The following is an 18,590-nucleotide window of genomic DNA, read 5'->3' on the forward strand; positions in this document are numbered from 1 at the left end:
TTTTGCCCTGCCCACTCTTTTATAATAATATTACATTAATCCCTTCTCTCCAATTAGGAAAGATGATTACATCTATAAGATGGCTGATCTCAAAAACATAAGGTCAAACACCAATTACTCACTCCTGATTAGGACCACATACCTCAGTCATAGTTACAGCATTCACAGTATTTTGTACCTACATCATCATAACCAATTTCCAGCATCAATATCATAATCACCATCATCATCACGTATCTTTTACAACATAAGAAAATGAAAAAGATTGTTTTTAATAGCAATATCAAGTAATTTTATGAACTCATTTATTATGACATAAAAATTAAGCAACGAAACCCGTTTACTTCACTGTCAGACACTATTGAGCGACTGCAATATTGACTGACTTCTTTTTTTTCTTTGATAATAATTGCCATAGGCTCCGGAAGTGGGGGGGGGGGGGGGGGGGGGGGGGGGCAGGGGGGCAGTTACCCCCAGTCAAAAAAGTGGGGGGGGGGGGGGGGAGGCAAAACGCATTTTTGCCCCCCCCCCAAAAAAAAAACGTCCCTCCCCCCTCGAGAAAAAAAAGCAGTAAAGGGGTAAACATGGTTTGTATTTTTAACCCAAAAGAACATAACAAAAATAAAAACCTGAACAAAATCACATATACAATTCCAAGGGCCCTAAGGCAGGGCCCTGTATGCTCATCTGACCGTAATTAAATACCTAAAACCCCTGAGCTTCCGGGCGCTCTGCCCCCTGGACCCCACCAAGGGCCCTAAGGCGGGCCCCTTGATGCTCATCTGACCGTAATTAAATACCTAAAACCCCTGAGCTCCCGGGTGCTCTGCCCCTGGACCCCACCAAGGGCCCTAAGGCGGGCCCCTGGATGCTCATCTGACCGTTATTAAATACCTAAAACCCCTGAGCTTCCGGGGGCTCTGCCCCCTATACCCCACCAAGGGCCCTAATGCGAACCCCTGCATGGATGCTCATCTGACCATAATTAAATATTAAAACCTCTGAGCTTCTGGGGGCTCTCCTCCCCCCTGGAACACGTCAATAGCCTTAAAGAGGGCCCCTGGATGCTCATCTAACCGTAATTAAATACCTAAAACCCCTGAGCTTCCGGGGGCTCAGCCCCTTGACCCCCTGCCGAGACTCATGCCCTGGATCCCACGCCAATTTACGCTCTACCTGATCGTTAATACTCCACTTTGAAAAACGTTCTGCGGGACCTGCATGTAACGTGTAATACTGGTGGTGATGCAGATTTTTCGTCTGCCCCCCCCCCCTTCAGAACGTCACTTTTCCTCACTGGCGTCACTGCCCCTGGAAGGTGAGCCCCCTGGAATGTTTGCCCCTCCCCCCCCAAACTGCTTCCGGCGCGCCTGATAATTGCATAAATGAGCTGTATAGGTACATGAGCATTATTTTCACCCATTATCTCGCTAAGTGAAAATTTCAGATGCAAAATACCGCAAAAATAATTGAAACCATTTCGCTTTTTCATCCAAAGTCCACGCCGATGGTCGCACAGATTTATAAACGGGTAATCCCCTCCCCTCCTCGAGCGTACGCATAATAACAAAACATGGGTTGCGTTTTGAGAATCTATTAATGGGTACCATTTCATAGTCTCCCAAAATGACCCTTAAAGTCGATGGCTGGACCCGCAAATTTTGTTACCATCGCCAAGTTTTAGGCCATGCATTAAAAAAAAAAAAAAGTAAGTAAGAAACTAGATGGAGCAAAGCGATCAAGAGTAAAACAATAGGACACAATTTATTATACGCTAATCCGCTAAGCGTGAAGCTACATTTAAACTTTTTGCATTCGTACCGTGAGAATGACAAATTATTTGTCTATAGTATCAAAATAGTCTGGACATTTAACCCTGTCTCAGTGTAAACCTTATATTTTTTTAAATGTTGAATCATTTATTTATTTTACTAAACAAAACTTTAATAATGTATATTTTCCCATTAGAAATTTTCCCATCATACCTTATTCGTGTTTTCTTTATCGCAGCCTTAAAAAATCATAACTATACATGTATCTTATTTTTCATCGGGTTTCAATGATCTCTTTCTGTCATTTTTCTGCTTGTTTGAAAACCAACTTGATTTCAAGGTATAGATTTCCCTTTTGAATAATAAAAGAATATTACTTTTTATCATTAATACATTATTTCATCAGTAATGATAACGTCATGCCCTTTACTAGATTCGGGTGGCAATTTTGCAGTCAATAAAACAGGTTAACAATAACATTTAATACAAATGTAGGCCTTTGTTTTGTTTTGTAGTAGTGTACAAGCTTGTAAATTTCTTCTAATTTGCCTTCTGAAAGATACCATACCATACGCTGACCTCGTTCGCATTGCTAGCTATAGCTAGCTGCTGCCAGGGCCTCACATCACTGACCCCCATGCCCTATCCTAGCCCTGGCCCTGCGATCCCCAGCTATCTGCGCTGCATGCGCTGGTATACTATACGGTGTAGGCCCTAGTTGTTTAGTAACATATCAGCAGGCTGCGTCAACACTGCACTGTACTGCTACTGCTAGCTGCTAAACTGAGACTCCCGGCAAGTAATTTAAAATTGGAGACATTCTGTTAGCAAGGAGGGCAAAATGCTAGCTGCAACTGCTGTAGTAGGAAGGTGAGTATTTTCACCCTCAGTCTCAAGCATTAAATTAAGGCCAAAAAAGCCCAAAGGCAAAGCCAAAGTCAAAGAAGAAAAAGAAGGAGGGAGACATGGTCATGGACTCTTTTGTCTTGACTTGTCTTGGATTTGGAGAATTGGCATGGCCTGGCCTGGGGAATGAGAAAAGCATAAAATTAGGTTAGGGCAGGGCAGTCAACTTTGGGGAACCGCTTAGAGTTGGAGGAAGATTTTTTTCTTCAGGGTTGATAGTGAGCACCAGAAATAATATATTTTGTTTAAAAACTCAACACCAACTCCGGCCCAGCCCTGAACAAAATCTGTTTGCATACAATACAGTAGGCCTATGCCTACGCTGGTTCGTCATAGTTAACCGCTATTAAATGAATCATAATGAAACAAATGTGATGGTTCCTTTTTATTGGTGCAGGATATTTACGTTTGGTGGGAGGTTTTTTCATATAGACCGGGAAATTCTACATCGTTTGCGGGAGGAAGGGCGTGGTGGCGGCCTTCTCCCTCCAAATGCAGGAGGGTTGACAGCCCTTGGTTAGGAAGGAGGTGTAGGTAGGAGGGTTGAGGGGGGGGGGGAGGGGTAGATGAAAGAAGAACAAATTGTAGAAGGAACAGAAAGAAAAAGAAACTCTAAATTGTTGGGTCTACATCCAGACCCAGATTCAGAGAACAAGACTGGGAATGATGACAACCCCCTCCTAGCCAAAAAAGAAAGAAAAAAAGGAGTACGTCTCTTCTAAAACTGTTCTGTTTTGTGGTCCTGATCCTTGAAGTGGGATGTTGTTGACCTAGATAAGAATGTTGGTGTCCGAGGAAGAAAAGGAGAGTGTGTAGTGTATTTAGTAGGAGTTGTGTCCAATCACTTTAAAATTGCAATGAGGGACTGTGTTTATATCGCCCCTTTTGATTGGATATTAGTGTTATATACTAACATGTAAGTTGAACAGATTGGATTTAGCAAGAGAATTTAAGTGAAATTTCCATAATTTCCTCAACTCAAATTGTTTTCTTGGTTGGAAATATAAAATATGTAAATGGGGGAGAGGGGGAGGGGGGGGGGGGGGACAACATGCTCCCTTGCCCCCTCCCCCTTCAAATATGCTAGTACATTAAGGTTTGGACTAATTAAAACCACTGAAGATAGCATGTAGTCACAAATATTGTTACTTCAAAAGAGGAAATCATGATTCTCATCTCATATTTCTCATGTTTTTAATGTTCTATAAAGGGCACTCCTGAGGAGTCAAGCCAGAGTAGTTTCCGGAGTGAGTTCCCTTCACACATTGCCAGAGCTTCCCTATGACTACAATGCCTTGTCTCCAGTCATTAGCACAGAGATCATGGAGCTCCATCACAAGAAACATCACAACACATATGTGACCAACCTCAATGTGGCTGAAGAGGCATTGGAACATGCAGTTGAAGCAGGTATGTGAAACCCTCTCTCCCTCTCTCTCCTTAAAGACACTATGTCCCTTTTGCAGCCAACCTCAAATTCTATAGTTTGCAGGAATTAAAAATATGTCATGTATGTCCTATCCGTGAAATTTAAACGTTAGCAGTGTCCTAATATTTAAATTATGCAAGGAAACCTGTTACTTGCGAGACTTCATTGTCAGACACTATTGTCAGTATTGAGTGAGTGACTTGCTTTTTTCTTTTTTGGTAAAATGAGCTGTAAAGGATTTGTCTACATCAATAACCTACTTCTTGTAATGGCCAAAATTAAACTGATTGAATCTTTGCGCAGCATATAACGTACGACCATGCGGTACAATGGTTTGAAAATCAAGACTATTACTTATTGGAATTTACAGGGGTTATATTGAAAACACTGCAAAATAGAATATCTATCTCTCTTTCTGTTGATACCCACAATCATATGAGTTTGACTAGTATGGCAAAATACTTGAAAATACTTTGATCGATATTTCAGATTTCCTTAGCCTATTGTTTAAATAGAGGACAGATAGGCATTCAGGTGAGAGTAGAATTTATTATTTGAGGCCAAATTACAGCTTTCCTTTTAGTATTGCATGTACATTAAATGCAGTCGATATAACATACATGCACATACTTACAAGTATCTAATTTTGAACGGAAAAAAAAAGTATTTTCTCGGAAATGGTCAAGCCTTTGAGAAACTTGAAATGACAATTAAATAGGAATGTAAGAACCATCAGACTGACAACAATTTTCATTTAATACCTCAATACTTATTGTGGATATATTCCTTGACGTATGAAGTATTTTCTCAGAAATTTGAGAAACTTGAAATGACAATTAAATAGGAATGTAAGAACCATCAGACTGACAACAATTTTCAGTTAATACCTCAATACTCATTGTGGATATATTCCTTGACATCCTTGCAACAATTAATCTTTATGTTGTGACATCCCTAGGCGATATCAGCACCATCATTTCTTTGCAAGCAGCACTGAGATTCAATGGAGGAGGGCATATCAACCATACCATCTTCTGGCAGAACCTCTCACCAGACGGTGGAGGAGAACCAACAGGTATATTAACCACACCCTAGAATAAGAACCTTTCACCAGACGGTGGAGGAGAACCAACAGGTATATTAACCACACCCTAGAATAAGGACCTCTCACCAGATGGTGGAGGAGAACCAACAGGTATATTAACCACACCCTAGAATAAGGACCTCTCACCAGATGGTGGAGGAGAACCAACAGGTATATTAACCACACCGTAGAATAAGAACCTCTCACCAGACGGTGGAGCAGAACCAACAGGTATATTAACCAAACCCTTGAATAAGAACCTCTCACCAGACGGTGGAGGAGAACCAAATGGTATATTAACCACACCATAGAATAAGAACCTCTCACCAGACGGTGGAGCAGAACCAACAGGTATATTAACCACACCCTAGAATAAGAACCTTTCACCAGATGGTTGAGGAGAACCAACAGGTAAATTAACCACACCCTAGAATAAGAACCTCTCACCAGACGGTGGAGCAGATCCAACAGGTATATTAACCACACCCTAGAATAAGGACCTCCCACCAGATGGTGGAGGAGAACCAACTGGTATATTAACCACACCCTAGAATAAGAACCTCTCACCATATGTTGGAGGAGAACCAACAGGTGTATTAACCACGCCCTAGAATAGTGGGAAGGATGATTACACTTTCACACGTGTTCATGATTTCTGTGTTGTGCAAGCATTAAATTACTAATCATCCTATTGCATAATACTCCATAACATATTGAATCTTGGAGCATGGAAGTAAGAAATCCTATCCTTGAAAATTATGTTGTGGTTGTCTGTCTGTCCATCCATCTTTCTCACTCCATCTTCCCCAGTTCTCTGTCTCTCTGTCTTCAATTCAATTCAATTCAAATCTATTGGAAATTTGTTGCGTTTACATGCATTATTCACAGAAAAATAATAATAAAATTTACATGTGCATGATACATTTAACATTCACATTGTATACCAGTAGATATTTTCTCTAAATTTACATTATATTCCATGTTTGCTCACATATCCAGATTAATTACCAACACAGTAATAACACTGCTTCTCTTCATTCCTCACCCCCCCCCCCCCATCTTACTAGGCGAGTTGCTGAACGTGATCAAGAAGGACTTTGGTTCGTATGATGATATGAGGAGCAAGCTTTCTGCTGCTACCGTGGCGATCCAAGGATCTGGATGGGGGTGGTTAGGGTACAACAAAGGCACCAGGAGTCTTCAGATCGCTACATGTCCTAACCAAGATCCTCTAAAAGCCACTACAGGTAAGATAACTACCTTAATGTAATGAACTGAATCTGAAACTAAAGTCGTCGTTTTCTTCTTTATTCTTTTTCATTTCATTTTAAAGGCACACTGCCCTACTTGTAGCTACTTGCTCCCTCTATATAGAAAACTTCCCCAGTCGGTGCCTGTTGGTCCCCCATGATCCTCTTTTTCTTATGTTAAATGAGAGCTGAGTTAATGAGATAGCCAGCTGTCACAGTGACCTCGCTGGCTCGCTGTGTGGTCTAATCCCTTCTGGCTGAAGTAGTAAAGCCTGCGAGAGAGAGAAACCTATATTTTAATTTTATTTTTGATACTCTTATTTAAAAAAGAGAGAAAAAAAAGAAATAAAGCAATTAATATTAAAAAGAAAGGCGTAGGTGATAATATTCAGTTCTTGACTGATTGCCATTATAACAAAAAACAACAACAGTTGAGGTGTCATGGAATAGTGGTTCATTCACTTGACTCCCAATCCAAGGGTTGAGGGTTCAAATCCCAGCCCAGCACTAATGTCCTTTGGCAAGAGATTAATTTACTTTTGCCACTCTCCACCCAGAGTGCTACATATTTGGCCTCTCGGGTATGACCGGGTTAGTTTGTTTGTTTGTTTGTTTTTATTTCTGCATTTTCACAAAGAACATAATCATATACATAAAGTAACAATTTTTTCTTTATTTTACATAATTATACATTTTTAAGTACATTAAAGGTACTCTGTCCCTTTTGCAGCCAACCTCAAATGCTGTAGAACTTTGCAGGAATTATGAATATGTCATGTATATCCTATCTGCGAAATTTAAACGTTAGCAGTGTCCTCATTTTCAAATTATGCAAGGAAACCCGTTTACTTGCTAGACTTCAGTCAGACACTTGAGTGACTGACTGGCTTTTTTTCTTCTTTGGAAATAACATACATGAAAAGAGTTGTGAAGGGTACATGAGCATTTGTCCACATCAATAACCCACTTCTTGTGATGGCCAAGATTAAACTGATTGAATCTTTGCGCAGCATAAAATGTTTGACCATTCGGTACAATTGTCTGAAAATCAAGACTATTACTTTTGGGCTCTATAGCCCTAAAGTCGATTTGACGACTAATAGTCATTATTTTCCCACTTGAAGACATTTTCAAGCCCCACTTTTTTTAGGAAAGTTCTAAATTAGTATTATCTTTCAAATGCAGTTGGAATTTAACTTTTTCATTTTTTTGGCCTGCAAATGGGACATAGTACCTTCAAATAAGATGCATACAAACAAAAATATTTTTCAATGAAAATAGATAAATAACAGAAAACGCAGGAGACCGCCATCATGAGCGGTAAGCTTGAAATCGATGGCGGCCTCAAGTGAATAGCGACAAACTCTTAAATTATATAATTGTACACGCGAAATTGATCAAGTGGGTGCATGTGCAAGTGCGAATGAGGTTCTGGTACGTAATGTTTATACTACCGTAGTGTATTTTAAGAATTAATAAATTAGAAATACATTCGAATTCAGAGACGAAGTTCAATGAGAAACGATTCTGTATGACGATGTAATGTGACGTTTTAGTGTTGCTTTAAAAGAATAAAGGGTCGAGCATGATTTGATTATTTTAGAAAAATTGTTTCATAAATGTTGGAGTGGCAGGGGCGTCACAGTGTGATGGACATGTGCCCTTTATAAGAAGCCACTGTTATCAATATAAATATAAAACCAATTACATAAATCATATTGCATTTAATGCACTTGAAAACAAAAGGAAGATATTAACTTGAAGACAATAACAAACTCAAAATTACAAACAGTAGAGTGCCCAATGTAAAAATGTTTAGTACTGAATAATTGAATGAATGAATTTTTTCTTCCTAATGCAGGATTGATCCCGCTGTTTGGTATTGATGTGTGGGAACACGCCTACTACCTGCAGTATAAGAATGTCCGTCCTGATTACGTCAAGGCTATCTTTAACATTGCTAACTGGAGCGATGTGGAGAAGAGATTGACAGACGCTATGACTACTTAGATCAATCGTCGAGTCGTCATGCCATTTAAGAAGAGTTTCACATGACTAAGCCTGGCAGACCATCAAATGACTCTTATCATATCAGGCTTTGGTTGTATCTACTGAGAGTCAGGAGGGTGTTAATTCAAACACATTCATGGAGATTAAACACCCCTTCTAGCTTTCGGTATATATATAATCTGTAAAAGGATCTTACTTCATATAGTTTATCAATAACTTCCATTCATCATTATACCATTTCAGGTCATGGTGCGGTGTTCCTCAGTATTTCTTTTTCACCAACTGAAGTGTTGAAATCAAAATGATATTATCATTGCATGTTTGAATAATGCTCATGTTCGTGTAAGGTTCACCGATGAAAACAAACATTATAAATTATATTATTATCATGCATGAATATTGTTCATGTTTGTGTAAGGTTTACTGATGAAAACAAACATTGTAAATGAATGATATCATCATGCATGTCTGAATAATGCTTATGTTTGTGTAAGGTTCAACCAGAAAATAAACATTATAAATGATATTATTATGCACATATGATATATTGCTTACGTTTGTGTAGGGTTTACTGGTTAAAACAAACATTATAAATGATATTATCATGCATGCATGTATGAATATTGCTCATGTTTGTGTAAGATTCACTGGTGAAAACAAACATTGGAAAAAGGGGAAAGGACAAACTTTGTATATATTATATATATATTCAATCTCTAAGCCTTGGGTGATTAACTGATTATTTTTCTTGAATTTGAAAGCACATGTGGGTGTTATACTGAATGTCTTGCATCACGCTTGCCTTCACGAATGTTTATGAAATCAGAATTTAAGAATTACTATGTAAATCTGAGAGTAGACAGAGCTATCTCTCTGCTTGAAGGAGTTTATTAACAAATTTTTTCTTTTGATGCTCTCGAGAGGGATTCGGTGAAGCCAGATGTATTCTCAGTGGAACATATCTCTGATATTTTTTTGGAACAAAATAGACTGATATTTTAGTCTAATGTAAGAGTTGCGTAGTATCAACCTTTCAATCATTATGATTTGAAATCAAACTTAATGTTCTTGTGAATGAGATCAAAGGTTTAATTCCTAGATTGTAAGCACAGGCAGAATCGTACATGTTGGTGTTGAGTTCTGATATAGTCTGTTCAGAACCAGAAGGACATTAACTCTGTGTTAAAGTATATGAGTTAACGCCCTTTTGGCATTAACTCTTGGGCATTAACTCTTATACTTTAACACAAACTGATGATATATGAAATTATGAACGACATTACTATGATAGACTGTGGAGATGTATTCTTGTCATATGGAATTGACCTTACAAAGTGTTGGTTGGATTCTGTTCTTGAAGAAACACTCAAAATTGTGATTTTTATCATGTGAGGAGTTGCTTAGTACTAGAGCTTGAAAGATTATTATGAAAGTTCAAATCAAAACACTTTTCTTTTCAAATTTTATCCCTACTGCTTTGAATCGGTCTGAAATTAAACTAGATAAAGTTGTTCTTGGTTCTTCACATTTTGTATGAACTGCCACTATTTTCCTATCATGAACTGAGCTACCGGTATGCCATATGCCAATGAATATAGGGAAGATAACCTAGATGATACAGAGAGATTCTCAACCAATCAAAAATAGCCTTTTATATGTAAACCTTAAAATAGAGAAGCTTGTATGTACAAGATGACATGTACATGGCTAAAGACAATTTATATCTATACATGTAAGAAAGCTTAAAATGAGCATTATCTGGTATGCATGGTTTGAAACGATTATTAAATGTGCGGTGAGTTTGAGCATATTTAGTCCCTGAAATCATTACTGTATTGGTCTTACCACACCTACGGAATCAAAGATTTTACCAAAAGAATTAATTTGGATATATTTTCATCAAACCACATTAAATGTGTGAAATAAACTTTTTGTGTATGTTTTTTTCTTCTTCTCTCTTTTAAAGCCCTATTGCCTGCACTACTTATAGCTACTTGCGCCCTCTATATAGCAAACAATGCCTAATCGGTGGTCGGTGGTCCCCCATGGTTCCCTTTTTCTTATGTTAATTGAGAGCTGATTTGATGAGATGACCACATGTCAGTGACCATGCAGGGGGGGGGGGGGTCTAATCCCTCCTGACCAAACTAGTGCAGACAGGCTTTAAATCTAATCTTGTAACAAGCTAAAGCTTAGTTGTGTGAAAGCAGAAAAATAAGAGAAAGGGGTTGGCTAAAGATTAAACAAAGTTAGGAAAGTAATAAAGTTATGAATGTCGGATAGATGAGGTCACTAAAATTAGTTGTATCGGTCAGTTGACTGTGATATACATTGTGTGTAGAGGCAAACAGGAGAGCTGACTGACCATACAACAAAGTGACAATATCTACTTTGTCGCTTTGAAGTTGGCATTTTAGTAATATTAACTTGCAAAAATTTATTTTGTCTGATTTTGTTCATACTTCTACCCATCTGTTTGGGGGATTTTTTGCTATCAAGAGTAATTTGCAATCTATAGGTTTGAAGTGAGAATTCACAATGATGACCTACCAGTTGTGCATACGCATTACTGAATGGTACTATAATTATGTACCTGTTTGTTGAGAAAGCTTTCTGAATACTTTCTGAAAAAATGAGAACGGAGAGAGAGAGAGAGAGAGGGGGGCAATAGGGGAGGTGGAGAGTAGATCATGAGTGAAGCAGAGAATGAAAGAGAAAAAGAAGGTACCTGTTGGCTTATACAGAGAATGGAGTAATAGACAAAAGAGAGAGTAGCGCGGAGATAGGACAGGAGAATATGAGAGAAGGAAATGTCGATGGGAAAGAAAGATGGAAGATAAGAAGATATGGATGGAATTAGAAAGGGATAAGCTAGATAAAAAGAGAAGAGACAAACATGAAGAGAGAAGGGGGGGGGGTAAAAATAGGAGATGTAGAGTTAAGGCCCGGCCCCCCCCCCCCCCCCACTCAGAGGTCGGAATGACCGCATGCGTGTTGCCAAAATGTCCGGTAAAGGGTACTTTTCGTGCGACAAAGTCCGGCCCGAGAATTGTAAAAAAAAAAGGGGTGTATTTGACTTTTCACCCGGAGATTTCTTTAAAAAGGGGGTGTTTTTCTTTTTTTCTCTCATCTCTTTGGACTCCTGAGAAATTATTCTTAATTTAGGGGGGTACATTGAGCATTTTTCCTGATTTAGGGGGGTCTCCAAGGCAGGAAAAGCACGCGAAAAGCCCGCGAAAGGGGGGTTCGGAAATGTTGGCAGTCCTCAGATAGGGGGTGCTTTCAAAAAAAGGGTACGAGCATATGCGTACCCTAAATAACACTGAGTGGGGGGCCGGGAGTTAAGGAGAGATAGATGGGAGAGAGAGCTGAGTTAATGTTTTATGTGTTAATGTGTGAGGTCGCTGGGCGAAAAATTACATCTTATAAAAAGGAAAAAACCCAATCCTAATGGGGATATACGCACATTCTCATAACGGAAGACTTAAAAGACCTTTGATTAAAGTAACAAAAGTATATCATCTATAGATGCGTGACAGTGTAGCGAGCGAGCTTTGGGGGAAATTGCTCTTAGTCGCTTGAAATTAGCTAGGGCGCGTTTAATGATGAGAGGAGCAGGGGACACTTATCAGGAAAGTAAAGGAGCATGTGCCAAAGTAAGAAGAGTAATTATCGAAGGTTAAGATAAGGCACTTATTACACCCTCAAAAAGAGGCACTCACCAGGGTCATGAGAATAGGAAATGGGCACCAAGTTCAATGATATATTTTGAAGTAGATTCACACTTGACCAGTTCACAAAACTTCGAACCAACCACAGAACATGAACTATCTTGGAATGGCCAATAGAGGGCGCGTGACATTTTTCTGATTAGGATCTTGTTGGCATTGGGAGTGTTATCTTTGGAAGTCAATAACTTTTTAGTTAGAGTAGTAATGAATATAAAATTTTCACAGTGTAATAAATGAATATAAATGCATTTTTTTAAAGTAATTCTTTAGGATTTTCATTGTTTCCTCTTTTTTTACAGATACGAACAAAAAGTGATAAATTATGATTTTAGTGAAAAAAGTCAAAAAATTACATTTTAAACCCTAAAAAAGGTTCAAAATATCATCAAATATTATGAATATTCATATCATGTGATAGATAATTTCATTATCTTTCATTAGACACAACATTCATTAAAATTGAGGCTCTTTTTAACAAATGACATGTAAAAAACAACTGTTAGGCGAAATCAGGGTCAAATAAAGGTCATTGACCTCTGAAATCAGGCCCCCACCACCCACGACACACAAGACATCACTTTTCAGACATGTCTGAGGATGTTTTATCCAAAAATTAAAACAAAACACTTGGTCTTTTTTGTCAAAGAAATTCAAGCAGGCTCTTTGACTAATGGTAATCCCATACAATTTGCGTGCGGATTTTCCTCACTACCGTCACTTCGTGAAAACAGGAAGGATTTGCCAACTTGGTTATCAGTTTGTGACGTCATTGCCTCACTATTTTTCAATTGATTTTTTATATAAATAGTGTATCAAAATTCAAATTTTTCACGATGTAACTGAAAAAAAATTACTCTATATAAGTGCATGATCCACATAAAAACATATTACTATCAAATCAATAAAACTTGGATGCTGGTGTGAGGAAATATGATTTTTAGTGGGAAAATACGAAATGTATATTATCGATTTAAAGAAAAAATAATTAGTGGATAGTGCGGACATGACGTCACAAACTCATGAGTGAGTTGTCAATTTGTTTTGCGATTTTCAAGGTTTTTCGTATCATTGAGAATTCATAACTTTCTTATTAGTTATCCGATTTTGCTCAAAACCTTTTTTATTGGTTTGTCTGATTTTAATGCTTTTATTGAAAGTAACTTATTTTTGGAGTGGACTTGGCATGAGACGTTAGTTTTGGGATAGGATTCGAACTCTCAACCCTTGAATTGAGAGTCAAGAGAATAAACCAATAAACCTCGACAACACCATAATTACAAATCTTATCCCGAGTGACATCTTCATTTTTTTTTTTTTTTTATTTATTTATTTTTTTTATCTCTCTCTATATTAAACACCCATGCAGCGATTAGAGACATGGATGTAAATTTATAGATTTTCCCCGAATCACAAAATGAGATTATCCAAAATTTAAAAAACAGTAAGAAAAACTTAAACTTCACCGGAAATGTAATTAAGTTTTTTTCACCAATAGATCAGATTCTCACTCAGTACACTCTTAGGAAACAAAACACAACTAACCTGAACTACCAGTCTCATAAGCACTCACTTACAACTCCCACAATAACATGATTAATTAAAAACACTCACATTATGAATACATGTCCGGTGACGTATAATTCTTGGACATACAAAAATACATTTCTATTTAAATGGGCAAATATATATATATATAAACATCCATGGTAAAGGAAATAGAAAATTATGCTCATTTTAAGAGGGAATTAAAGGAATACCTAGTACTTGACAGTCAGAGAAGAGAAGTGAATGACATGTTATATGATTGAAATTTGTATTCTTCCGTCGGTTCATACTTTTTCATTTTGTATATTATGTTTTCGTACGTTATAGAAATTCTACAAATTCATCATTATTTCCCTCTTCTTCCTCCTCCTCTTTTTCTTCTTCTCCTTTTCTTTTTGTACTTATTATCATTTCTATCATCAGTTTAATGTTGTTATTATTATCATTATCTTTAACAAGTAATTCTTTTATTTTTCTTATCTGCCTGTATATATTACTATCTTAACTTATTAATTTTATACATGTCTGTAAGGGACCCCACTGGAAATAAGCTCTCGAGCTTTCGTGGGTTATCCTGTTCAAGCTGACTTATTTCTGATCTGATATTATTGTATATTGTTGTATGTTGGAAGCTTGTCGAATAAAAATCAATCAATCAATCATGACGTCACTGGTTATTTAGTACATTAATGAAAATACTATTGTTTATAAAGGTGTTTGAAAGAAGAAATAGACGTGGAATTCTGCAAAGTACTATAGATAATGAGTTATACAGTGCGTCCCAGAAAAAACGATGTTATCGATGTTTTATCATAACTTAATCACAATTATAATTAATAAATGACACATCTTTGGAAAGCTTAGATCCTCCTCTTTCATTTGATGCAACTCATATGATTCATATCTCACGCATGAGTGATTAAAAGCAATTTGAAGAGAGGAAACCAAAAAGTCATTTAGCGGGCGGTATCTGAATTTCAAGGAGAAAATCACATTTCTAGAAAGTTCATGTTGTGCGCTTTCATGACACCTCAATCAGGAAAAATGAGTCAGGAATAACAAAGTTCTGTATGTTTCAAGTAATGCTTGCATTTCAATAATTTGATTAAACGAATTCGTTTTCACTGGCTGCTTGCCGTGTCAACAAACATAGTTGACAAAAGACTTAACTCCGTTTCGTTGACAATCAGCCATTCATCAAATCTTTCGTCTTCTTTCTGTATGGCTGATCGTGAAAGGGCAGAAAATGTGTCATATCATTTATTAATTATGATTTTGATTAAGTTATGATAAAATATCGATAACTCTCGGTTTCGTTTTTTCTAGGACGCACTGTATATAACACCTCCTGAATACATAAGATTGATCCTAAAGCATTAATTCTAAAATAGGTTTTGGTAATATTACACCTTTTTTGTGAGCGGCTCTTTATAGTGATTTATATTATGCCTATCGCAAACCATCTATATTGCATTGCATAGATGTGTTGGTATACATAATTAACATGGTAATTATAATATAATATAGAACTATATTTCAACCGTTATGACTATTATCGTATTTTTCTACTTACACTTGAGTATAGTAAGTTTATTTGCTTTTTGCCATCTTTCCATCTTGAGATGTTTTTCCCCGGTCTTTCCTATATTTATGACACGTTATCCTGACTTCCTCCTCATCATAGCTGTTTATGCGGTTTAATATAGTCATTGCCACTTAATGCTTCTCCTGCAACACGGATCTTCTTTCCTTTGCATCTATTATATTGAGGACAAAAAATATTGTGGTAGTTTCCATAGGAGTTTGATTACAAAATAATATTTGTCACTGACGTGTTTCAATTTTCTGAAATAAACATGATGCGTTTGGTGATTTTTAAACCGGAAATAGATCATGATGCCAGACTTGATCCAATTTCATAATAACAGACGGACACATATGACACAAACAAACACATAAACAAACAAATAAATAAACAAACAAACAAACAAGAAGTTGACAAACAACAGCATCTGTACGATTTTTGTTTTGATAGTCCACGACAAAACTTTTTTTATTTCTAACTACCCCTTCTGCATTTCATTTTATTTTCTAGTTATGTTTACATGAAGTTATTTCTATCATTCCTTTTATTTTATGTATGGATTGTATTGTAATATTGATGGTTTATATGATTTGCGTTTGTGGAATATAGTTAAACTTGAATTGAATTAATATTTCATAGGCCTATATATTGCTTTCGGATGACTATTTCTCAACGTTTCAAAGCAGATAGTTTAGGAAGGTAATATTCTGAGCTTTGATCCCTTCTTAATTCCATTTCCCAAATTTTAGAAATCAGAGTCATGATCACCATTTTTCTACTGAAAAATGGCCACCCCCTCGCACATAGCCTGATTTCTTTTCATCGATTAATTTGAGGGAAACAATATCCACAGGAGTTTTATTTCAAATAATATTTGTTATGTATAACCATAAACATAAAAATATAAACATTTAACGATAAAATTCATGTCAGACTTTATCCAGTTTCATGGAAAACAAATAGGCAGAAAGAAAAAAAGCAACTGACAAATAAACAAAAACTCAGATAATATGACAAGCTTGCTATCTTGCAACATTCTTTAATTCTGTTCTATTGATCAACGTTTCATAATAACATTGACAGCGTAACGTCTCACTGTGTATGCATGCGTTTTCAATTCCTGTTATGTCTATTTCAAGTATATGTTATATTCTCCTTTACTTGAATTGTGTTTTGTAGTTAATTGCTTTTTCTATTTTTATTATATTGTGATTTGAATTTGTATGCTTTTGATTTTTGATTGGAATTGAAAATAAATGATATGTGATACTAGGCCTACTTGATATATTTCAATTTAATTACCCTATTTCAACAATTCAAAGCGGACAGTTTAGAAGGGTTCATCCTAAATTCTGTAATTCCATTTGACAAAATTCTGATATCACACAGTGATGGTCAGCATTTGACTAACTTCCATGAAAGTTCGGACAATTTATGGCCTTGCCTTGCTTTAGATAGGAATGTTTCTCGCACAGAGTGAGTGGGCGGTCTCATCGCTCTCTCTCTCCCTCCCCCCCTCTCTCTCTCTCTCTCTCTCTCTCTCCCTCTCTCTGGTTGGAAATCAACATGCCTGTCCGCTATACTCTACACATTCCGATCGCATATTTCTAGCGATACAGCATCAGCCAACATAAACAGACGTGTACAACACTTCACTCTCTCTCTCTCTCTCTTCCTCTCTCTTCTAAACATCATACGTTGCCATCATACACCGATGGTAATGACGGGATGATAGGCCAATGTGTATTCCACGACATCGGGAACGGACGACATTGCGCGGTCATCGACAACGGTGAACGGTCATAAAAACAAGATGCGATCTCTTTGAATTTTAACCTCTGGTTGTCAAGGTTAGTCGTCTGCTAAATCTTGGTTGCTCTTACAGCGCTTCATGCACTGCACATAGTACTTTCATTACTAATACACAACGCTGTATACGTGCGGAAGAAAATATGTTACGAGTGATAGACTGAGAGAGACGAGTGTATGATCAAATTGCATTTTTCTTCATCCGGATATTAATATACAAGTAAAGTGAACATAGGCTGTCAGAGTGTCAGTATTGCTTTCAGTCTGTCCGTGATCAGACGTTGTAATTCGTCTTTGATCGTGAAACTCAAGCCAGCGCCATAAGCTACGTGACTTCGTGTATCTCTGGATTATAATGGAAGGCATTGTTTTGTAGACATCTTCTCGATCTCGGCTGTCCTCAATCCATCGAGTTGTCTTCCCTTTTACAACGATATTAGGTATGTATCTAGTCTATCAGATTATATTCCTTATATGAAACTACATAGTTCTTGTAAGATTGTTAGATTGTAAGATTTTTAATCTGAGAGTATAGCGTAACGGTTATGTCTCATCCTTCTATATCATTATAAGCGAATCGATTCCTGTTTCAAAATAATGTGTTTGTTACATAATGTTATGTTTTATATTATGAGCATGCTTGAGTATATTATCCACTATCTAGGTAAAACGGTATTTACTGGCATGTCTTAAAACCATAAATATTATAATTTGATTCTATAGGCCGACTATCCTTTTCCTTCCCCTTCCCCTAGGTATAAGGTAATACCACTTCACTTCTTCCTCGCTAGGACAATAACATGTATCTTGGAGTCCGGACATAGGGCATAATACCCCGACCCTGAGCTGCATGATAAGGGTAGTCCTCGAGAGAAGAAAATAATGAAGAGGGGGAGGAAAGGGAGGGGTATTACCTCGGGGAATAAAAGTGGTAGGGTTGGAGGAGAGGTTTAATTATCAAGCAAGATACCAGATATTATTTTTAGAGGGCCCAGTGGGGGCGGCTCCTATATAATTATGGGTAAAGCAGCCTCGGATGATAAAATAGCGTCCAACCACTTATAAAAAGTGTCATAGATACAGAAGGGGGTGGTGCTTTGGGGGGGGGGGGGGTATGGGGTTTCTTGCATTTAATGTTTACATGTGCCTCGCGATTTTGGGTTTTCTTGGGGGGGGGGGGGGCTTGAGGCCTCCATACCCCTCTAGAACATCCATTGCCCTAGATGTAGCAATCAAAATTATCAAATCAAGGAAACAAACACATATTCTATTTCTCAAGATGTGAGAATTTGTTTGCAGGTACATTTTTATTACGAATATTACGTTATGTTGCCTATAAACGGAATGTAGGAACCAACGAGAAACAGAGGAGGGCAAATTAATGAAATAACCAATTTACTTGAGCTGAAACTTTCCGATAATTTGCAATGAAATAGCATTCAATTCGCAATATAATATACATGTATTTC

The 18,590-nt window shown here is 37.2% G+C and overlaps 2 protein-coding genes across 3 annotated transcripts in view; both read left to right on the plus strand.

Moving 5' to 3' along the window:
• The first annotated feature begins 2,495 nt into the window (after nt 1-2,495).
• Nucleotides 2,496-10,378, plus strand: LOC580111 (superoxide dismutase [Mn], mitochondrial). The gene is made up of 5 exons (XM_780185.4): nt 2,496-2,642; nt 3,889-4,088; nt 5,066-5,182; nt 6,259-6,438; nt 8,303-10,378. Exons 1-5 carry the CDS (start codon nt 2,614-2,616, stop codon nt 8,449-8,451), a joined length of 675 nt encoding a protein of 224 aa, XP_785278.3. The 5' UTR covers nt 2,496-2,613; the 3' UTR covers nt 8,452-10,378.
• A 6,505-nt stretch (nt 10,379-16,883) lies between these two features.
• Nucleotides 16,884-18,590, plus strand: part of LOC583697 (myb-like protein X) — a 30,803-nt gene continuing 29,096 nt past the window's right edge. For both annotated transcript variants that reach the window (XR_004065846.1, XM_030994674.1), the window contains exon 1: nt 16,884-17,561. The gene's annotated coding sequence lies outside the window, so the exon portion shown is untranslated. The remainder of the gene's footprint in view (nt 17,562-18,590) is intronic.

Source organism: Strongylocentrotus purpuratus, unplaced genomic scaffold (assembly GCF_000002235.5).
Source record: "Strongylocentrotus purpuratus isolate Spur 01 unplaced genomic scaffold, Spur_5.0 spur5_scaffold_21, whole genome shotgun sequence".
In the NCBI taxonomy this organism is placed as follows: Eukaryota; Metazoa; Echinodermata; class Echinoidea; order Camarodonta; family Strongylocentrotidae; genus Strongylocentrotus; species Strongylocentrotus purpuratus.